Source organism: Stegostoma tigrinum, chromosome 14, assembly GCF_030684315.1.
Source record: "Stegostoma tigrinum isolate sSteTig4 chromosome 14, sSteTig4.hap1, whole genome shotgun sequence".
NCBI classification, from domain to species: Eukaryota; Metazoa; Chordata; class Chondrichthyes; order Orectolobiformes; family Stegostomatidae; genus Stegostoma; species Stegostoma tigrinum.
In genome coordinates this window covers 74,162,634-74,186,925 of record NC_081367.1, presented here as the reverse complement: position 1 = coordinate 74,186,925, position 24,292 = coordinate 74,162,634, and the positions used below count along the sequence as shown (strand labels likewise).

The 24,292-nt window shown below is 43.9% G+C and overlaps 1 protein-coding gene across 3 annotated transcripts in view; it reads left to right on the top strand.

Moving 5' to 3' along the window:
- Positions 1-23,108, top strand: part of pid1 (phosphotyrosine interaction domain containing 1) — a 113,680-nt gene extending 90,572 nt beyond the window's left edge. For all 3 annotated transcript variants that reach the window (XM_059651232.1, XM_059651231.1, XM_048542899.2), the window contains one exon: positions 20,766-23,108. In XM_059651232.1, coding sequence (XP_059507215.1) covers positions 20,766-21,239 — 474 coding nt within the window. In that variant the 3' untranslated portion in view covers positions 21,240-23,108. The remainder of the gene's footprint in view (positions 1-20,765) is intronic.
- The last annotated feature ends 1,184 nt before the right edge of the window (positions 23,109-24,292 follow it).

The following is a 24,292-nucleotide window of genomic DNA, read 5'->3' as shown; positions in this document are numbered from 1 at the left end:
CCGTCAATGAATAAAAAGGAAAAGAAAATTAGGGAGAGAGTAGGCCTGCTTGAGACAGCATTGTAACACGGGATATTCTGAGGACACACACCTTACTCCTACCAGGGACACACTATCAGGTGGATGATGGTATGAAGTGGTAATAAGTTTCTGAATGTGAGATTTTATTTCCAATAAATTGTTACCCAGGTCTCCTCAGAGGCTTTTACTGGTTGAGTGCCCTCCCACTAGCTTGAGTGCACACGTGTATATCTATTGATTATAATCATAGTTAATTATATGTAGATTGAGGGGCTATTCGTGCCTGATGCTGATTAACCTGGTGCACAGCTAGGCCTTAAATATGGTGCTGGTGATCAAACTTCTGGAAAGTTCCAGCTGTGCCCAGTACTTGTGCTGCTAGAGAGGGCAAAGTAGTCTGACAGTGGGGTGTGAGAGATCTTGCTGGAGGAAACTCTCCGTGCAAAGGGGTATCACGCTGGCTCGGCGGTTAGCACTGCAGCCTCACAGCACCAGGGGCCTGGGTTCAGTTCCAGCCTCGGGCGACTGTCTGTGTGGAGTTTGCACGTGCTCCCCGTGTCTGCGTGGATGTGCTCTGGTTTCGTCCCACTGTGCAAAGATGTGCAGGTTAGGCTGGATTGGCCATGCTAAATTGCCCCTAATGTCCAGGGCCCTGTGGGCAATGTGGGTTAGCCATGGGAAGCACAGGGTTACGGGGATGGGGTGAGGGTGTTGGGCCTGGATGGGATGCTGTTTGGCAGTCGAATGGCCTGTTTCCACACTGTAGGGATCCTATGATATTCTAACTCCCTGAAATTGACACAGCCTATTTATGGTCAAATTCAAGCTTTAGTTTGTATTGCCGTGAGTTTGAAGATCAGTGTAAGCGGTATAACATGAAACAGGAATTCGAAGGAGATTACAAATAAAACTATTTGTCAGTATGGGGAACTTAACACCTCATGAATGTGTTTATTCCAGCATATCCAAGTTAGGAGTCATCAGAAAGTAAATGGAGCAGTGAGATTGCTGTGCTGTGATCTAATAGAACAGCTCAAGGGGTGCCCTCAGTGACCTTCTCCTGCCTTATAAAAGCATCGTTTTTTTTCAGTTGTGCTGTGTTAATTGTGTCAGACCACACAGATTGAATGCTGCTTTTTTGACAGCATTAAGATACCGGGAGTTTCATTGAGATTAAAAGGCGTGTGTAGCACTGTGTTCAAGAACTCTGTCCCTTCTGTTTTGTGAGGAAGAGCGTTCCAAAGTGCCGGGACCTCCTCTGAGGCAGAATTCTCCTTTGTTGTTGGTGTAAAAGGGTGGTGGAGCCAGGAACCTGAACATATTGAAGATCTATTTAGATGAGCATTTGAAACACTTTAGCAAACAAGGCTACCAGCCAAATACTGGAGAATGGGAGCAGAGAGAATTGGTGCTTGATGACTGGCACAGGCCTGAGGGACCGAAAGGCCTCTTTCCGTGCTATAAAAATCCTATCACCCTGAAACACAGAATCCCGACAGTGTGAGAGCAGGCTATTCAACCCATTGAGTCCACATTGACCCTCAAAAGGGCATCTGACCTCTCTACCCTATTCCCTGTAATTCCCATGGCTAATCCACCTAACCTGCATAATTTTAGACTGTGGGAGGGCACCCACACAGAGAACATACAAATTCCACACACATAGGTCATCCTGTGGATGGTCTTGAACCCAGGTCCCTAGCACTGTGAGGCAGCAGTGCTAACCACCGAGCAACCGTGTCGCCTTCTTATTTATAAACAGTGAACCCTAGTTCTAGAGCCCACAAGAGGAAACATCCTTCCACCTCCACCTGGCCAAGTCCCCTCAGGATTTTGTGTGTTTCAAGCAACTCACCCTTTTCCGTTTTCAAAACTCCAGCAGATACAAAATAAAAACCAAAAGAACTGCAGATGCTGTGAATCAGGAACAAAAACAAAGCTGCTGGAAAATCTCAGCAGGTCAGCAGCATCTGTGAAGAAAAAATCAGAGTTAACATTTCAGGTCTGATGATTCTTCCTCAGAACTCTGATTTTTTTTTTCTACACAGATGCTGCCAGACCTGCTGAGCTTTTCCAGCAGCTTTTGTTGTTATTCCAGCAGACACAAGCCTTTCCTAAGAAGACATCCCACACACTCCAGGTATTAAACCTCCTCTGAACTGCTTCCAAACATTTATGCTCTTCCTGAAATCAGGAGTCCACTACAGCATTCCAGGTCAAATTCCATGTCAATTTGGGTAGTTCATTTCTAGAGTAGAATCGAGTCTGTGAGAACTCAGAAATATCAGGAAAATAGGACACCGGAAATTTATATCGTTGTGAATGAGGACTACAAACAAGAATGAGTGTGATTTCAGGAAGTGCTGTGAGCGATAGATATCCAAGGCTAAGGGAGTGCAGTAAGCAAAGGTGATAGCTGGGTGACCCAGGAGAGATTGGCACAGGACCGATGTTTGTCCAACTGATTTAGGAAGGATTTAGAATGGGTATGCCTCTCCATTGCCTCTCTCAAAAAGCTTCAACATTCTTGTGTTTAAGAAAGAAAGTAGTGCATGAGGCGATGCACTGAAAGTGATATTAGACAATTCTTATTTCATTACAGAGTGGAAATATATGTACAGATCAGAGCTCACATCGAGAAAATTCATAACTTCGGTCAGCCAAAAGATTTTCAATGTTTTGCTGGCGAGCTTCATAGAATCTCTACACTGTGGAAGTGGGCCATTGAGTCCACACCGACCCTCCAAAGAGCATCCCATCCCTACTTGCCCCATCCCTGTAACCCTGCATTCCCCATGGCTAATCCACTGAAACTGTACACCTTTGGACTATGAGGGGGAGGGGGGTATCCGCTCACACGCAGAGAACATGCAAAATCCACACAGTCACCTGTGGCTGGGATCAAGCCTAGGTCCTTGTGAAGAGCCACACTCTATACATGACATTGAGGCTATTGACTATTATGTCCATACTGTGTGAAATCAATAGGGTTGAAGATGTCATTGCCCACCCTACCAGTGAATAAGAACTCACAGCCCTATTTGCACCACCCCCCCCCCCGCCTCCCGCAGATCTGGACTTGGCTGAATGGATGTACCTGAATGTGGAGGTTTAGCATTATGCTGGAAACATTGAATATTTTTATATCAACTTCTGCAAGGAAAAGCCTTTCTTTAATAACATTGGTACAAAAGAAACATCATGGTGCTGGAAATCTGAACCAAATATTAAAAATTCTACAAGTGCACAGTGGAACAGTTAGTAAATTAAAGATAGATTCAGATTGTAGGTAGGAGCTTTCAGCGCAGCTATAAGAGAAATATTCCATCCAAACTAAACATCTCTTGCACAAGCTTAACAGGATCCTGTGCAATTCCACAATTTTGTGTATTTTGTTCTTTCTCCATTGCACTCATACGCCTCGTTGCAGCTGTCACAAGACGCTGTGAATCCAACCTCTGAGATTATTGCTTCCAATCTATCATTGCTTTCAGACTGTGCAGATAAACTGAGGCTCCAAAGAATGTAATATCTGCAAAGCTGTTTGGTGTTGTTGACTGGTGTCTATTGGGAACAGAAACTGTTTGACATGGACCAGCTGCTAAAGAGAGTTTCCATTTCACAATACTTCTCATCCCAGACTAGGTACAAATCCTCGAACTGAGAGCACAGCAATGCATTGCACAATCCAGCTCCCCCAGGAGTTTCGGAATGAATACTGGAGCTTTTAAGAATGGAAACTGGTCAGTGTTGGCTGTTTGTTTGCAAGCTCCGCAAAGTACGCTGACCTGTGAGGGAACTGTCTGTTTAGGAAGCGGTCAGAAGTCACACGACACCAGGTTATGGTCCAACGGGTTTATTTGGAAACACAAGCTTTCAGAGCCTCAGTCCTCCTTCAGGGGTTAGTGAGAGAGGTAGCGTCAGACGCAGAATTTATAAGTAAGAGATCAAAGGGTCACACCATTGATGAGGATGTATTGAACAAACCTAGGAGTTAAATCTTTGCGGGAGGCAATGGCCTAGTGGTATTATTGCTGGACTGTTAATCCAGAGACCCAGATAATGATCTGGGAACTTGGGTTCAACTCCCACTATGGCACATGGAGGAATTTGAATTTGATAAATATCTGGAATTAAGAATCTAATGATGAACATGGATCCATTGCTGATTGTCGGGGGAAAACCCATCTGGTTCACTAATGTCCTCTAGGGAAGGCAACTGCCGTCCTTACCTGGCCTGGCCTACGTGTGACTCCAGACCCACAGCAATGTGGTTGACTCTTAACTGCCCTCTGGGCAATTAGGGATGGGCAATAAATGCTGCCTGGCCAGCGATGCCTTCATCCCATGAATAAATAAAGAAAAAAAATCGTTAGACGGTTTTAATCTTTAAAGATTTAACAGCTTCTTAGATAACACAGTGTGAAGCTGGAGTTTTCTGAAGGAGGGTCCAGACCTGAAACGTCAGCTTTCCTGCTGCTCTGATGCTGCTTGGCCTGCTGTGTTTATCCAGCTCCATACCTTGTTATCTCAGCCCCCAGCATCTGTAGTTCCCACTACCTCTAACAGCACCTTAGGTTTGTTCAATACATCCCCATCAGTGGTGTGACCCTTTGATCTTTTAGTTATAATTTCTGTCTATGATGCTGCCTCTCCCACTAACACCTGAAGAAGGAGCAAGGCTCCAAAAGCTTGTGCTTTCAAACAAACCTGTTGGACTATCACCTGGTGTCGTGTGATTTCTGACCTTGTCCTCTCCTGCCCAACACTGGCACCTCCACATCAGGTTTTGGATGAACTGTAACATTTTCCCAAGTGAGTAATTTTGTGTTCTTTCTGATGAGGAATGTTAGCTGTGTGGCAATGAGGGGCGACTTCCTTTTGCTGCCTAACCCAATGACAACTGCTCATGCTGCAGTCTTTCTGGCCAGCTCAACATCAGGAAGATGAAAGGGCATTTATCCTGTAAAACCCAGCTTAGCATCAAGCAACTGTAAGCATCAGCTCCTCTTTGATTTTCCTGAGTGAAGTCTCAATGTAGTTCTGTCGAGACCTTAACTCGTGGTTAGGAAGGGCCAAGTTGTGTCCAATGTAGAAACATCTCCCTTTCCCCGTCCTTCACTAAAATGCATCAGAAATATCAACTGGAAAGAATACTATCATTGTGACCCCTTTCCATACAGTAATTGGAAGAATTTTGTACAGGCAGAGTAGAAACTTGCAGGCAAAGAATTTGCACAGAACACTGTTTCAGCAGATTCTCTCGATATCTGTGTGTTTCCACCTTTCAAAAGGGCAATGTCGGATGACCAATCTTGTTTATTTTCACTTTGACCTGGAAAATGTGCAATGTCTCCTCAGCCAACTCTTACCCACCGATAAGCTATCTTATCGTCTGGACCACAAAAAGAAAAGCATGTTTGTTCAGTCCGATCAATGAGTGAGAGTTTGTTGTGGGGGGTTGGGGGGCGGGGGCGGGGTGAGGTGCAAAGATGCCCCCTCCTGTTTAATTCCTGCTCCATTTTACCACATTTCTCTGTTTCTTATCATTTGAGCGAGCCTGAGGGTCAGAGATTTCGCAGTAAGAGCTGGAGATTGTGCGCTGCTCAGTCGTTAAAGATTTTCAATTCCACTGCAAATTAACCAAGGCCAGGAAAATAGCCTTCTCCATTGCAATCAAAATCTTCTCACAGCTCAGTGAAGTAAATTTACTTATTTTGAAGAGAGAGGTGACTTTTGTGGTGAAGTCAGTGGCTGGTAATTATTCTCAGCAGCTTGTTACAGCTGCTTTCTTCTCCAACAGAATGGACAAAGATTCCTCGCCTTTTTGACTTTTCAAAATGTGGGCACAGGCCACGTGCGTATCTAATTTACTGTTAAATGAATTTGTACCATTTATCTCAATTATTGCATCCAGTAGCAAGTTCAACAAATCAACCACTTTTGGGTAAAGAATTTTCTCCTGCCATCTTCATTAATGACCATTGGATCTGTGTGGCCTCTGGTTTAGACAAGTGGAAATATCTTTACCCTGTCCTCCCTGAAAAATCCCTCAATCATTTCAAAGGGCTCTGTGAAGTGATCCTTCAGTCTTTTCACTTTGTGAGAAAGCAGAGTGGCTGCCTGTTCCCAATAGTTATTATAAAGCATTTAATGATGCTTCGGGCACCTTCTATTGATACACATAGTGCCACATTGGTTCCAACTGGCCTGAGTGCACTGGGACGGGCATGACCTACAGTGACAATGCAGAGGGTGGCTTCAATAATCCTTTCCCATGCTGTTTTTTTCTTTTGTTCATTCACGGGATGAGGCCATCACTGACCAGGCAGCATTTATTGCCCAGAGGGCAGTTAAGAGTCAACCACATTGCTGTGGGCCTGGAGTCACATGTAGGCCAGACCAGGTAAGGATGGCAGTTTTCTTCCCTAAAGGGCATTAGTGAAGCAGGTGGGTTTTCCCCCAACAATCAACGATGGATTCACAGTCATCATTAAACTCTTAATTCCAGATATTTATTGGATTCAAATTCCACCATCTGCTGTGGCGGGCTTCGAACCCAGGTCCCCAGAATGTTATCTGGGTCTCTGGATTAATCGTCTAGCTATAGTACCACTAGGCCATCACCACCCCTATTTGCATGTGTATTATATCCAGGAGGCTTGGGTACAATGACAGAAAAGGAAGTCAACAGAATATAGGGAAGAGGACTAGCTGATGGTGATGTTAAGACCAGGTGAACAATCCAGAGGGTGAGACTGACCGCTGACAGTTTCACATTGCTTGACTGCTAGAGATTCTGAGTCACAAACACCTGATAAAGAAGATATCAGAATACATGATTTCAATTTTCCTCGAGTGTCACAAGTTTTTCAGATGGAGAGCAAGCATCCGAACTGAACAATAAAGATTTTCCATACCTCATGCTGATATTGGAGATGGCTAGACTATTCATCTCAAGATATAACAAAGCACTGCGGATGCTGAGAATCTGAAATAAAAGCAGAAATTGTTGGAGAAACTCAGGTTTAGCAGCAGCTGTGGAAAGAGAGAAACAGAGTTATTTAACCCAGAGAGCCAGCTAATGTTCAGTGGGCCTGGATTTCAATCCAACCACGGCTGATGTGGAATTTTAATTCAGTAAAATCTGGAATTAAGAGTCTAATGATCACCATGCAATGTTTTGTTAATTTATTCATTTGTGGGATGTGGGTATCACTGTCTGTGCCAGCATTCATTGCCCATCTCTAGTTGCCCTTAAGAAGGTGGGGGTGAGCTGCCTTCTTGAACCACTGCAGCCCATGTGCTGTAGGTTGACCCACAATGTCCCTTAGGGAGGGATTTCCATTTTGACCTAGCGACAGTGAAGGAAAGGCGATTTATTTCCAAGTCAGGATGGTGAGTGGCTTGGAGGGGAACTTGGAGAGGGTAGTGTTCCCATGGATCTGCTGTCCGTGTCCTTCTAGATGGAAGTGGTTGTGAACTTGGACGATACTGTGTTAGGAAACTGATGTGGTTGTTGGAAAACTGTCTGTAAGGGGAGGACATGTGACTCCAGACCCAAAGCAATGTGGTTGATTCTTAACTGTTCTCTGGACAGTAAATGCTAGCCTGGCCAGCGACACTCCCATCCTGTGAATGAACAAAGAAAAATTAATGTTGAAAGGATAGTTGGGATAATTTTATCTTTAGGGTTTTACTGATTGAGCCGTTTGAAGCGAGGAATAATAAAGTTGCTGCCAACTGCCATCCTTACATGGTCTGGCCTACATGTGACACCTGACCCACAGCAATGTGGTTGACTCTTAACTGCCCTCTGGGCAATTAGAGATGGGCAATAAATGCTGCCTGGTCAGTGATGCCACACTGTGAATGAATTTTTTAAAAACTGTCACCTGCTCAGGAATGAAATCTTTGACCTATTTTAAGCTGATTGTAGATTGACTTTGGGTTTAGCCTTGGCTAAGTATATGCTAATTAATACATGCTGCCCTATAAACACAAGGCCAATTCTGAGACCCTTGTTGCTGTTTGATTGGCTGACCATGAGCTGAATATTGGGAGAGATGGATCTACCCAAAATAGTTTAGTTGATACACCTATAGACATGGTGCTGAGATATGTCAACGCAGAGTCATACCAACAGTGTGGGTGCAGTTCCACACGTTAGCCGAGGTCACCATGAAGGACTCTCCATCTCAGACCCTCCCCTTATCTGAGGCATGGAGACCCTCGGGTTAAATCCCCACCAGCTGTCATTCTCTCTCTCTTTCTCTAATACGAGAGCAGGCCTCTGGTCCAGTGAGACCATACTGAGAAGGCGAATGGAGCTGAATCCTTGTTCTCAGATCTACTGGAAAAATCAAATCAGAAATCAGATCGTGATGGAACATAAAACTGTACATCACAGGAATCAGGCCCTTCGACCCATAATGTTGTGCCAAACATGGCACCAAATTAGACCAATCCTTTCGGCCCACCCTTGGCCCATATCCCTCTCTGGTGGAGTGTTTTGGGCTTTGCTGATGTAACTCACAGCAGCAATTTAGTTCGCCAGTGACAATGCTTGTGCGATATTTATGGATGCCAATCAATGCCTTTCAGCAAAATACCCAGACGTTATAACATGCCGTATCTAAATCACAGGATGGAATAAGTAGCTGGTGATGTTATCAATGAAGTACATGTCTCAACCCATTGCTGGACACTTATGGACAGACTATGGCTGTGCACCAGTCAACCAAAGGAACATTAGCTGCAAAACTGCATTCATGTAGCAATAAAACTGGACAGATGTTCGGGATCAGTTGCACTAACTATATTGGAGGCAGTTGTGCTCTGTTTCCTTTGCTGCTTCAGAAAATTAGAGGACAAAATGCAGAGACAAAGCTCCACACAGTGAACAGGATTCCAGCTCCTGAATTCATCGAAGATCTGGTTTCAAGACGCAGCACCCTTATGAATGCTTAGTGAACAGGCGAGCCCCGGGGAGACGGATCGTGCAAACGTTTTGAAGATGAAACCAGGTACATGAGCACCAGGAGCAAAACCTGCAGCTGAAGAATGTCAGCTGCATGATGTGTCGTTAGTCTATAATAAAAACCACGCTAGCTTCAACTGCCTGCCATTCTTTTCACATTGATAAATCACTTCAGTGCCTCATGATTTGCTGTTTTGCAGCAGTAAAGGAAACCAGAGGGAATAGTAAATACCTTGATAAAATTCTGTTAATGTTGAGAATGGTGCTATTTCTCTGTTACTGATCTGCCTATTGAGAATAGAAAAGAATTCATGGAATTAATGCCTAAAAGAATCAAATTTTCCCCCAAAATTATCTTCAGAAAACCATCACAGCTTCAAAGATGATACTGCAATAGCCAATGGAGTTAAATTGTTAATAAAGCTACCCAGATAAACGTAATCATTCAACACAGACACAGAATGCAGGAGAAACTCAGCAGGTCTGAAGCACTGAGGAGTTGTACCAGACTCGAAATATTAACTATTTCTTTCTCACCAGATGCTGCCAAACCTGCTGAGTTTGTCCAGCATTCCCTGTGTTTCTATCAGATTTTCAGCATCTGCAGCATTTTGGTTTTATTTCAGATCCCAATCATTCCCTCTGCTCTCAATCGCACCTGCATCGTCCTTTTGTGCGTCTCTGGTCTGCAGGTTAATTTGTTAATTTTTTTTTTAAAAACGTGGACAGCGCTGGTGAGGCTGCACCTATAACCCAACCCTGACCCTTCTGTAGCCACAATACTCTCTGGCAGAATCTTTCAGCCTCATTAAGGTCAGGACCAGCAACAGAGAGGCCATGCCAGTTTCTGGACCCCGTCTCTAAGTGGATATTTCTGTCAAAGCCGGCGGCGTTCCCCAATCCCAGGAGAGTGGGTAGTAATGAGGCCTTTAAAAGCCCTCATTAAGGGCAGCAGGTCTGGCAGTGGGCATCTGGTGATCCAGTGGGTAAGGGGATGATTGGCATTGCCATGAGCTGGTCTCCAGTTCCTTTGTGCCTCAGTGGGGTGTACTCACACACAGCACTGTCAGGGGCTAGCTGTATGTCTCCCAGCAAAGCCCTCCCACCCACCAATTTCGCCTCAGAGCATGTGTCCAGCTGTGGCCACCTCAACCCTCCTTCTATCCTGAGTCCCATTGCTTTAATAATCCACAAGTAATTTGATCTATCAATAAATTTTTTCATGCTTTTGTGAAATGTCATGAGCACGTAACCTTAATAATTGCATTTTAAAATGTACAAATTCGAAACTGTGCTTGAACCGAGGTGACCTTTCGGAGTTGGATCAGTGCACTGCATACGATTCTGTCAGTCATGCTGAGCCACTGTGTTAAATCCACCCTTAGTCGGCCCTTCCTCCAGGCTTTAGGCAGCTGCGTTCGGCGATAGCGAGGAGCTCTCAAACAAAACGGTCAGGGAAGTCATTTCAATATTTGAATAGGTCACTAAATTGTATTTCAGATACTTTAATAGTCAGTGCATCCATTTATCCCAAATTGTCCAGCAACTGATCAGAGTCAACCCAGTGAATGCACCAGTGAAACAGGCCGCCTGGGGAGTGTTTGAGCAGTTACCTTGAAGATCTCCAGACTGGTTGCTTCCAGGAGAGTGCAATCAGATGGCTGTCACTGTGGAAGTCACTTCATTGCCTTGTACATCCCTCATGCTCAGCTAGTCCTCTCCACTGTCAGCTTTTGCCACTGCCTGGTAGCAGCTTGTACAGCTCTAGCTTGCACCTTCGATGATGAGCAAGAGGAATGGAATGACACCAACATCAAGAAGTTTTCTTCAGGTGGGGTGGGGTGGTAATGTCCCTGCCTCTAGACTGGGGGCTCGGGTTCGAGTCTCACTTGCTCCAGGGCTTTGTAATAATATCGCTGAGCGGCTTGATCAGACAATATCTGAGAGGGAAGGAAGGGGAGTTAGCTGCATGGGGTTTGGGTGTCCATGGGCTTTCAGAAGGCAGGTGATACAGTGCCACATGACAGACCTGAGAGCAAAGTTATAGGTCACGGTCTCGAGGGACTGGAGCAATGTGGTTACAGGACTGGCAGGGAGCAATGATCAGTGGATATTTTCCAGGCTGCAGGTGGAGTATTTAGAGTGGAGTTTCCTCGAGGTCAGTATTGGGATCCTTGCTCTACCTGATACGTAATAACAATCCAGGTCTTAGTAAGCAGGGGACAATCTCACAGTTTGCAGATGACCCAAAACTTGGAAGATTGTAAACTGTGAGGAGGACAGTGTGGAGCCCCAGGAGGAGGTAGACAAATTGGTGGAGTTGGCAGGCAGATGGCAAATTGGGTTAATGTAGAAAAATGTGAGATGATGCACTTTGTCTGAAGAATATTGGAAGACAACATTAAATAGGTTGTCCAATTGTAAAAGTGTTGCAGAAGCAGAGGGATCTAGATATATATGCGCAGAGATCATTGAAGGCCAAACAGAGAGAGTACTTAATAATGCATACAATGTTCTCAGCTTTATTAATAGGGGTAAAGAGTATAAGAGCGATAGGGAACTGATGTTGATCTTGTAGGAGACACGTCAGACCTCAGCTGGTGGATTGTGTAGAGTCTGGGTACCACATTCTAGGAGCACGTTGCAGAGAGAGTGCAGAAACAATGTACCAGGATAGTTCTAGGGGTGAGGAATGTCAGTGTTGAGGAGAGGTTGAAGAAGTTGAATCATAGAATCTTACAGAAGTAAGGAGACTCTTCGGCCCATTGAGTTTGTACGTGTTCTCCACGAAGAGGAGAAGATCTGATAGACATGTTCAAAATCAAGAGCCGGCTGGACAGAGTAGATAGGGAGAAACTGTTTCTGATTTATAAAATGAAGAAGATTGAGAATGCATACATTTAAAGTGGTGAGCGAAAAAAACAAGGCTGTGGAGAAAAAAAAGCCTTTTCACACAGCAAGTAGCTGACATTTATAATGCATTTCCTGGAAACTATTCATACGAGGCATTCAGGAGGGAACTGGATTATTATTTGGACAGAAATAATGTGCGATAGGGTTGGGAGTAAAAGCTGGAGACTGTCACAAGGTAGTCATTTGAAGAACTTGTGCAGGCACAGTGGGCCGAATGTCCTCTTTCTGCTCCATAACAATACTGTGATTCTGCGCAAAAGACATTGCATTCTCTTCGGCCGCATGTTGCACCACAGCAAGTAGTGAAGAGGTGCAAAAATCCAGCTCCGAGGTTGTGAGACCCCCAACAGAGCGAGCAGTGGTCCTGTGCCTCAGGGAACTCAGGCCTCCACAGCACGTCATCGCCCCCGTGTGCAGCCATGTGGAACTACACCTCCTATCTCTGTGACTGCACCTCATTACCTGCTACTGTCTTCACACAGACACCTCTCCATTCACTGACGCATGCACGTGCGCGCGCACACATACACATGCACATATACACGTACTCACACACACTTGTACACGCACTCACACATACACACATGCACACACACACACACACACACACACACCCCCTCAGGTCTCTGTCACTGTGACGTTGTGAGGGCTGAGAGTTGATACAATAAAAAGCAGAAGTTGCTGGGGAGGCTGAGATGGTCGGACAGCTCCTGTAGGGATGGGCAACAAATGTGACAGTTATGTCCCACGAATGAATACAAAACAGGCTCATAACTTCAGGTTCTAAAGAACAGCCACTGGTCTCAAATGTTAATGCTGCTTCCTCCCTCCACAGATGGTGCCAGACCTGCCGCAATTCCTGTTGTTTCAGATCCCCAGCACCCATAGTCTTTGATATTACTGAGGGCTGTTAATGGTGTGTGATTGTCAGACAGGGCTGTGGAAAGGCAATAAAGTGACGACCCCTGCAGCTGTCTCTGATTGCTGCAGATTCAAACCATTTGAGCCTCTCTGAGACTTGATCCCTTTCTTATGAAGTCTTTCCTGTGACCAATTTGGCATATTATCTTTTGCATGAATTGACTGATTGGTCAGGGTGTGGAGGTGTCGGTGTTGGACTGGGGTGGACAAGGTCAAAAATCACACGACACCAGGTTATAGCGTTCAAAATCACAAGCTTTCAAAGCACTGCCCCTTTGTCAGGTGAAGTGAAGAGAAGAACAGGCACAGAATTTACAGGCAGATGGAGCAAAGGATTGTACAAATGGTGTGAGTGGAGTGTTGATACGCTGAATTATAAGTCTGCGGGTGATCAAAAGTGTCAGATGGTGTAAGTAAAGTATCAAGAGCTGAATAGCAAGTGAAGGGATGATGTAGAGAGATAATTACAAAGAATTAAAAATAAGGTGATGCTGGAAACAAAACAAATGGCTGGAGTGACATGAGAGGTATAAGAGTCACATGCTGAGGGTCTGACCAAAGTAACAAGTAATCCAAAACTGAATGGCCAGGCAACATGGAAACAAGATGACGCAATGACTCAGGCACAGGGCCATGTCATTGGAGACATTAATAGATTCCTTACCTACTATTAAACCCATTGAAAATACTGCCCATGCTTTCTACTTGAAGCAAGCTTTTAACCTTTTATTTTCTATAATAGAATTCAAGAAAGCAAACAAAACTAGAGCCATAAATGCTTCAGTTGTCACTGCAATATTCATAGACCCTTAATGAGTTGGGATTTCATTTCTGTTCCCTTTTGCATAGGAACAAACATGTTTATATGTCTTTGGGAACAAAACTTTATGTAGGAAGCTTCCCTGGACAAGGTCAGTGTGGAATTTGACTATAATGGAATGAGCTATTAAAATATGTAGTAATAATATGATCAACTTTTGTTACAGCCATAACTCTAAAACAACAAAATTGCCTCAGTGCTAATGCACAATTTAAGATATTCTATTAAAAAAGGAATGCAACAAACTGTTTTTATAGGGGAATCATAGGAGTGGCACAGCAAGAAACTGTTAATAAGAGCATGGCTCAAAAATCCCAGATTCTTCCCACATTTATTTCATATAGTCAGAAAACAAAATGTATTCCAGCAGTAAGCTTTACACAGCTAGTAATTGTCAGCACATGGACAGAGCCATATGGAAGTGCTTAGTGGATGAAACATGCAAGATCCAGGGACAAAGCCAGAATCTGCTGGAATGTCACGAGTGTCACAGCCCGATGTGTACTGTTTGTTATGGAGCACAAATGAGAACACAGAATGTCACTATCATGGTCTTTTTTAGAGAGAGTGGAGCTCTATGTCCTTTCTAAAACAAAATCAAACTGTTGTGGAAAATTATGACTTTTAGCATATTTTTGGACTTTGTCATAGAACCCCCTAGAGTGTGCTTGCCACCCAGATCCACCTCCACAATCCTGTAAATCCTGCATTTTCCATGGCTATTCCACCGAGCCTGCACACTACGGGAAACCCACCCTAACCTGCACATCTTTGGACAGCGGGAGGAAACCGGAGCACCCAGAGGGAATCCACACAGACACCGCTGTCACGTTTTCCAAAAATCTTGCTCCTGAATCTAGGCTCCCTGCTCTTTCTCATTCAGAAGCAGCCTCATGACTCCTTCAGCTTGAGGCACATCCCTGCTGATTGTCAATGCAGCAATGGGAGTGTCCTGGGGGACAGACAACACCACCTTCAGGGGACATTGAATTCCAGAGTGAAGCCATGAAATATATTAAACAAACACCTGTGTGCACACGGTCAACAATTATTATCAGGGTCGGCGGTGGTGGGGGGTCTGAGGTTACAGTTGAGGGGAATTGTTAAAATTTAGATATTTAAAAATCAAATCATTCAAACTATTAATTGCAGTAAACTTGAATGCAGTTTCTAACAGGAATGATCATGAAGTCACATGGAGCAAAGCTTTACCAAATTCCTATCCCAGGTCGTGATATTACTCGTGGCAGGGTTGAAATGATTCTGATAGACACGTTGCAAAGGTTAGGATCAAAGTGATTACTTTCCTGTCTTGTGGCCAGGGAGGGATTTAACAAGTTGTGGGATTATCAGTTGGAGTTGGATTGAGTAAATTGACGTTAAAATCAAATTTCCAAGCAGTGAAATAAACCATGAGACTTGGGGGGGAATAATGAGGGAACTTGACAACTCGACAGAGTGAGAAATGGAGACATTTTCACCAACAGAATGATGTCTCGAAAATGGGGAAGAGACAGTAAGAACTGCCGATGCTGGATTCAGAGATAACACAGTGTGGAGCTGGAGGAACACAGCAGGCAAGCAGCATCAGAGGAGCAGGGAAGCTGACGCTTTGGGTCGGGATCCTTTTTGGCAAGCACTCACACATAGCCCCCACACCCACACAGACGGACAGACACACACAGGGCTACAGCATTTAGACCCCAGTGCTGTAGAAATAATGGGAGAGGGGAAGGAGCCTCACTGGTCCTTGCTGGGCGTGGGTAGAGGACACTGGAAGGTTATGATTGGTCTATGGACAAGATAGTCCCTCACGCTGTAGGGATTGGGTAAGTAGGTGCTAGGAGTGGAATCATCACTCAATTAATGGCCACCATTGCTAGTCTGTCCCATGCCTTGTAGCTCACTGTCATGATTATTGTTATTGACATAACTCCAGTCTCCAAGCAAATAAAAAGAAATAAACTTAGACATCGGCATTTGCAACACTTAGACCTAATGCTTTTTAACTTGTATGTAACTGTATCGAACATAGTTCTATTGTTTATAATGCTGCTGATTCTCTGTGAGTAAAATCAATAAAATCGATTGTGTTTGACTCCAATCAAAGAAGAGCTTTGCTGAGTGTAATCCCAGTTTAGGTTCCTCCAGGGCCACTCAGCTCCTGACCCCATTCCAACCTCGGTTCAAACGTGGACAAAACAGCTGAATTCCAGAGGGTGAGGGGAGAGTGACAGCCCTTGATATCAAGGCTGCATTCGACCGAGTGTGGCATCACGGAGCCCCAGCAAAACTGGAAACAATGGGTATTGGGGCAAACTCTCCATTGGTTGGAATCATACCTGACACAGAGGAAGATGGTCGTGGTTGTGGGAGGTCAATCATCTCAGCTCCAGGACATCTCTGCAGGAGTTCCTCAGGATAGTCTCCTAGGCCCAACCATCTTCAGCTGCTTCATCAATGACCTTCCCTCCGTCATAAGATCAGAAGTGGGGATGTTCGATGATTGCACAATGTTCAACACCATTCGTGACTCCTCAGATACTGAAGCAGTCCATGTTCGCATGCAAGAAGGTCTGGATAATATCCAGGCTTGGGCTGACAAGTCGCAAGTGACATTTGTGCCACACAAATGCCAGGCTATGACCATCACCAATAACAGACAATCTATCCACCACCCCTTGACATTCAATGGTGTTACCATCACTGAATCCTTTACTATCAACATCCTGGGGGTTACCACTGACCAGAAACTCAATTGGACTCACCACATTAACACACAGACTATGAGAGCAGCTCAGGAACTAAGAATACGGCGGTGGGTAACTAACCTCCTGACTCCCCAAAGCTTGTCCACCATCTACAAGGCACAAGTCAGGAGTGTGATGGAACACTCCCCACTTGCCTGGATGGGTGCAGCCCCAACAACACTCAGGAAACTTGACCCCATCCAGGACAAAGCAGCCGCTTGATTGGTAACACATTCACTCCCTCTCCCACCGAGGCTCAATAACAGCAGTGTGTACTATCTACACGATGCACTGCAGAAATTCACCAAAGACCCTCAGACCACTGCCATCTAGAAGAACAAGGGCAGAAGACAAATGAGAACACCACCACCTCCAAGATCCCTCCAAGTCACTCACCATCCTGACTTGGAAATATATCACTGTTCCTTCACTGTTGCTGGGTCAAAACCCTGGAATTATCTCCCTAATAGCATTGTGGGTCAACCCACAACAGGAGGACTGCAGCGGTTCAAGAAGGCAGCTCACCCCCACCTTCTTATGGGCAACTAGGGATGGGCAAGAAATGCTGACCAACCAGCAATACCCACATCCTACAAATGAATTTTTAAAAAATCCCACTTGGGAGAGCAAGTATTGATGAAATCGATATTACAATGGTACAGCTGGCTGCCCAAATCAATTGTTATATTCTTCCATTGTCAACATCCTGAAATGGCAAACACATTTTTCAGTTACTTCAAGATCTGGCAAGCTGCACCAAATGCAGCACATGGCCAGGATGTGTGTTATCTAGAAAAATGTGCAGCAGTTTGAGATGACACAGAACATTGTCTGGTAATGTAAAAAATTAGATGCAAGGCATATTTCTGTCAGACCTGTAGATCACAACATGAAATGCACATCCCTGTAGAAGTGTGACTATATCTTGCTAAGCATTGAGACACATTTTGAATACATGTTTCATTGCCAAGACTGGATAAACTGCTATAATTATATGGTGATTGAACAGTAAACCATGTTTGTGATAACTCACGGTAAAACTGTATTTTGTTGGTGTCATCAACATTGTACGATTTGGCCCCAACCCATCACAAAATTAAATGAAAAGTGAAGAGAAAAACCACTTTGAAAATGAATTAAAAGTATTTCATTTACAGAATAGCTTTGAATGTCGGATAAGGTTAGTATTATACCATAATGTCGATTATGCTTAGTTCTGTACGATAATAAAATTGTGTTTTACCTGTTTCATAACTTTAAAAATGAATTGAAATTTAATGTATTTTTTTCCTTCTGACTTAATCTGATTTATTGACCTACATTCACCTTAGCAGTGAATGTGCCCAGTGCAGAAACTAGTTCAACAGAAGGAAATATTTCAGTTATAAAACAGAGGAGCTTCTGTTGTATTCCAAATGGCTGGTTGGTTTCAGAGAGACTGTGTACGCTTCTGACCATTTCTGTGATCCTAACATCACAAAAATGTCAAGCATTCCCATTCTGAAGAAGAAAAAAACATGTTTGGGATCAGTGTCGGAACAGCAATGAAAAATTGAAAGATTAATCTGTTTGGTCTGGGTTGTTGATTTAGGGTTGAGGAAAAAGACAACATGTATCTGTACACGCTAGAGTTATCCTTAAGGGCTAAGTGAAACTGAATGTAAATACAACATCCAGAGACGTTGGTATTTACTTGCCAAGTGTTTTTCCATGTGAGACAAATAGCTCTACCATCTGTTAGGCATTACTAAAATTGCAGTTTTATTCTTTGTGAAAAGTGCCGTATTGATTCTGCCTGTGGTGGCTCTGTGGCTAAGTGTGCAGTGTGATGTGGCACTAAATCTACTCACACTCAAGGTAAGCTAACAACTTTCAGTCTTTGGGATGTGCTGAACTAGTCGTTTTCAGCCAGGACACTTTAGGATCACAGCTGTTGACCTCAATTCTCCCGAGATAAAGTGGAAAATCAGCTCACTGTTTAATGGCAACTCCAGAAAGTGCTTGATTGTAAACCCATATGTGCCTGATGTACATTGGAAATGAAGTGATCCTGCCACATTAGATCATGACTGTGGTAAGGTTAAGTTCATGGGGCTATGCTCCTGGAGCTTCTGAGGGTCTCCTGAGACCCAGTGAACGTTGCCTTGGATCTTTACAAAGGCCCATGTCAATGCTTCCTGATGTTCACTATTTGGAGCTGTATCAAATGTGAAGAGGGAGGGTTGTCGAACCCGAAGCGTTAACTCTGTTTTTTCCTTCACAGATGCTGCCAGACCTGCTGAGCTTTTCCAACAACTTTGTTTTTGTTCTAAATGTGGGGAGGTTGTTTCTCCTTGTGGGAGAATCTAGGATCTAACAGCAACACCTCAGAAAAAGGGCCGCACATTTAAGACAGAGATGAGGAGGGATTTCTTCTCTGAGGGTGGTGAATCTGTGGAATTCTTTAACGCAAAGGCCTGTTGAGGCTGGGTCATTATTCAGTGCTGCGATGGACAGATTTTTAATCAGTGAGGGAATCAGGCTATGGGGAAAGGCAGGAGTGTTGAATTGAGGGCTATCAAATCCACCGTGACTCCATTGAATGGTGGAGCAGACATGATGGGCTGGATGGCCTACTTCTGCTCTGATGTCTTATGGTCTTAAGTGTTCCTGCTGTTACGATCCACTTAATACTATCTCCAATACAAGGCTAGAGATAACAAGGTGTGGAGCTGGATGAACACAGCAGCCAGCAGCAGCTTGGGAGCAGAAGGCTGATGTTTCAGGCCTAGACCGGCATTTCTGATTAAGGGTCTAGGCCCCAAACATCAGCTTTCCTGCTTCTAAGATGCTGCTTGGCCTGCTGCATTCATCCAGCTCCACACCTTGCTATCTCAGATTCTCCAGCATCTACAGTTCCTGTTATCTCCAATACAAGGATGTCTAAGTAGAAGTTATTACATACTCTGGTCACTAACAAGGCTTCTCGCTGATGGTTCACCATGATGAAAGACTCCCTGGTGAGGAGCCTGCATGAAACTTAGTGTGAAACCGATGAGACTGAATTTTATTTGTCAAAATATTTGGGTTTACAATTTTTTAAAAAGTTACAAAAAGCAGAATTTCTTCTGCAGTTTACATGGGAAGCCCTTCCTTTGATTAAAGCTCTTGTAGATAAGGCTGGAAATCAACAGTAAGAGAAACAGAGAGAAAAGTAATAAGAAAGGTGTAATTATTTGAGAAAGACAAGGAATAAGTCAGGGAGTAATTATTTTTGTGAAGCACAGGGAATGACCCCAATAAACATTTACCTGTCTCTGTCACCTCAACAAACCTCTGTGTTGTGTCTTTAACATCATCACCTGTCACAGGGAGAAATGTTTTCAGTCATAACTTGACTTTTATAGACTTATCTTCAAAGGAACATGGAGCATATTTACTCTTCCATATACCATTGTCCTGACCCTGAGTATTCAAGGGATTTGGAAGTACCAGTTAGGAGTGGAACAGCCAGAGATGACAGAGTTAGTTTTTGTCATTAAACCAGAACTAGAGGGGTGAGAAGGCTAGTGCTTGAGACACACAACTGATATCATCAATGAGGCCTATTTGTGCCCAGTGAGCAAGCTGGCAACAGGGCCTGAGATCTCTCCATTTGTGGAGGGCTAAAAAAATCTGCTCAGCATCCCTTTAACACAGGGAGCATTGAATGACATTTGCGGTACTTGGTTGTGTTGGAGATGGACAGAGAGGCATGACTAGCAGCGTGTAGCCATCTGGGAAGTTGTACAGATCCTGACTCTCAAAAAGAGGCTGATCACATTTATTATTGTTATTCCCAGAGCTCTATCATTTAAAAGGATGCTGGTTCTTCACATTTCCTGCTCTGGGTATTGGGTTTTTTTAACTGGAATCTGTGAGCTTAACTGCATGAAGTTGCCGATGTGGTCATAGCTCACCTCATGTAGTACAAACCATAAAGGTCCCGTGTTTCCCACTGACTGTCTGCCTAAATTCCATTCACAGTGAAACTGACAGTCGGGGGGTGGGGGGAGCGGAACTGATGGTCCATTTATTTAGGTTTTAGCTTCCAATCCATGGATGCTGCTCAGGAAAGGTGGTAAAGGGATAAAAATTGGAGCCTACATCTTACAAAATAGTCATGTGTTGACGATGTGCTTCTGGTAGTTCATTTTTCCCGGGTCCACGTTCACTGTAACTTTTTACAGTTGTTTGACATAATTACAAGCTAGAGCCTGAATAATTATTGGCGGGGGAAAAGTTGCCCTTGTGTTTCCATTGAGTCTGTGATCGCTCCGCTGTGCCTGGTCATTTGCTGTGGTTACACTCTTCTCCATTTAACTTCTCTTCTCATTCACAGGTCAGGTACTTAGGAAAAGTGATCATGAGGGGAACACAATTCACATCTGGTTGCACGGAAAGATCTGTGATCGAGTTGTGGGAGAAGCAGACACTGGATCAGGAAGATGTCTCGTCGGCCAATGCCATTCTAGAAATACGCCCCTTCCAGGTCCGTCTCCATCACTTGGACGGGAAGAGAGAGGCAACGGTCCAGACGGATACCTTCCAGGTGGCGCGGATCGCTTACTGTACAGCGGATCACCACATCAGTGCCAACATCTTCGCGTGGCTTTACCGGGAGATCAACGATGATTTGTCCTACCAGATCGATTGCCACGCGGTGGAATGCGGGAGCAAGCTCGAAGCCAAAAAACTAGCGCACACCATGATGGAGGCCTTCAAGAAGACATTCAGCAGCATGAAGAACGATGGGCAGATCCACAACAGCAACTCCTCCGAGGAAGTGAAGTCGGCAACATCAGACGATGGCTGAGACGGGGCGTTGACGAAATCAGAAACGTCATTGACAGCTATAGATGACAACCATTAGAGAGAAATGAACAAAGGAAGCTAATTGAGGGTGGAACACCAATGAATCCTGGGTTGGTTCGCTTGCCAAAATTAGCCAAGCGACACATTAAATTGAGAAGATTCTTTTTCTTAAAAAAAAGTATGCATTATCAAAATAGTCGCATTGCAATCCGAAATAATTATGCTGTGACTGGGAGAGTAAAAGTAACCTGACTCCCTAACAGAGATAAACATATCCTTTGATGGCAGCTCTTTATAAATCACCTGATAAAATTCATGGGAGTAATGAAATAGCAAACTCCCAAGCCATGACCAATATTTAAGCTGATGTTTAACTTTTGAGGGAACACAGTCCAAACCGTCCACGAAAAGGGAATGGAAAACTAGCATTTAGATCGAAAACCAAGCCAGCAAAATTTATACATCCAAATAATTAAAAAGAAATGCATGGATCTATCTTCATATATTTCTACCAACATATAAGCTACAATATATGTAAAGATATATTCCATTTTTATAAAATGTATTTCAAAATGTAAGTATTAAAATGTAATGTTTTTGTTGGTACAGGCTCTAGGGGCCAAAGGGCCTATTCAGTGCCATCTGATTCTATAAATCTTTAAAAATTGGTGTGTGTTATCAACTGTGACAAACATATGGAAGTATTTCGTTGTAAATGAGGAGGTTCACCGTCTGAAGCTGAAAGGAAAACAGTGGAATAAACGTGGTGATGAAAATCTTTAGCCAGCTCAAACAAGAAATTGTGTTTACAAGCCTTCCAAAATTGTATTGTTCGTGTTACACACTCTTAAGGAAAACACAATCTGTTTCCATTTTTTTCACTTCAGCTGCCTTGCAACACTTCCTTTTGTCATTGCTCACCAGAGACCACTGTGTTTCAGTTTAGTTCAGCGTGAAGGGTTATATAGATCTGACATTGTTTATATTACATGCAGATCTGAAGGATTGTGGTTCTCAAGCCCCTGGATTTCTGTAGTTGTAGGCAGCTTACCTACATACTCACCATCACACATTTTCACTTCCAACAAAAGCGCTTAAAGAGGACAATATCTCAGGAAAACCAAAAGAATTGGCAGATGCGTTAAAACAGAAACAAAAAACAGCCATTTCTGGAAAAGCTCAGCAGGTCTGGCAGCATCTGCAGAGAGAAATTGGAGTTAAAATTGCAAGTTGAGTGACTCTTCCTTGGGGAGTTCTGAGGAAGGGTCACTGGACCCGAAACGTTAACTCTGATTTTCTGTTCACAGATGCTGCCAGACCTGCTGAGCTTTTCCAGCAGCTTCTGATCTTAACGCAGGAGTCAGGTTTCCCCTGCTTATCCTTACCTTCTCACGTCATGACACAGCATACCCCGTGTTTTCCCTTTAATAAGCATGACTCAAATTCCTGAGACATTGACCAGAAATAAAATCCGTACGTAGTAAAGAGCCATTAGTATTTGATTACCCTATCCTCATCCTTCCACCATTGGTTGGGTGAGATAAAATTGGGTCCCCATGCAGTCAGCATTTCACACTCTCCACAGGATCGATAGGAGTTGGCTAGTTCTTTGATGAATGAACAGAATAAATGAATAGCTATGACACACAGCCAATGTTGCACTGAGATAATAACCTTACTAGGTGCAAATCAGCCTAAAAAACGACCAACTGAAATTCATGTACATGCCAATTGTCCTGTTAATAAAAAATAACATTAATGGTATCACGATGCCCGCATGTTAACCAAAATTATTTTAGTGTGTGATTGTTTTTTGAAAGTACAATGTTACCTGCACTGGTAAAGCTACACAATAAATTGTTACATGGTGTGGAATGGGTGGAAGATTGTTATTTCTCTTGTTAGAAATGTTACAATCTGATATTACATTAACAAATGATGTAATTTCCTGACCCCTGGATCACTGGTCACAGCGGCAATGTTTTCTGAAGGTCAGACCTCTACCAGCATCACATGGAGGCGATGGCCTAGTGGTATTATCGCTGCGCTGTTAATCTAGACACCTGGATAACATTCTGGGGACCTGGCTTTGAATCCCACCATGGCAGATGGTGGAATTTGAATTCAATGAAAAAAAAATCTGGAATTAGGTGTCTGATGATTACCATGAATCCATTGCCGATTGTGGGGAAGAATCCATCTGGTTCACTGATGACCTGGTCTGGCCTACATGTGACTCCAGACCCACAGCAATGTGGTTGACTCTTAACTGCCCTCTGGACAATTAGGGATGGGCAATAAATGCTGCCTGGCCAGTGACACCCTCATCCTGTGAATGAATAAAGCAAAAAAAAACAACTCAAACTGGAAAGGTGCGAGATGTTTCAGTGAGGTTTTGCATAGATCTGAGGAGTGAGGCAAAAACAGAAAGTGCTGGAGAAACTCTGATGTGGAGATGCGGCTGTAGGACTGGCTACAACAAAGTCAGAAATCACACAACAACAGGTTAGAGGTAAAATCACAAGCTTTTGGAGCACTGCTCCTTCGCCACTGAAGTCAGGTGACTTCTGACTGGAGAAACTCAGCAGGTCTGGCAGCATCTGTGGGGAGGGAATTGGGATTAACATTTCAGGTCCCGTGATCCTTCTTCAAAATCTTCAGGTTTTTGTTTTGTTTAGTGAGGGTTGGGGCTCGGTTTTAATACGAGATGAGAATGTTGAGGCAGATACAACACTGGAGAGGGGGAAGGTGACCTCGTATGAATGCAAGGCAGAACGTTTCAACTACGGAAACTGAATTTCCATATTTCAAACATTTAATCCTGCCTCGTAAGGGTTAGCAACATGGAGGGCTGAAGAGCGGAGAATGGGAAGTTACAAGGATAGCAAGAACCTTCCCGATACCCATGGAAATGGATGTTGGTGAGACAAGTTAAGAAAGGGGAAGATGAGAAAATTCCAATTAGGAAGGCAGAAGGTCAGGGGCATGGAAGGCTCAACATTCCCATGGAATGGCTGGGAAGAACAGACCCATTACTCCTGAACCACACTGAGC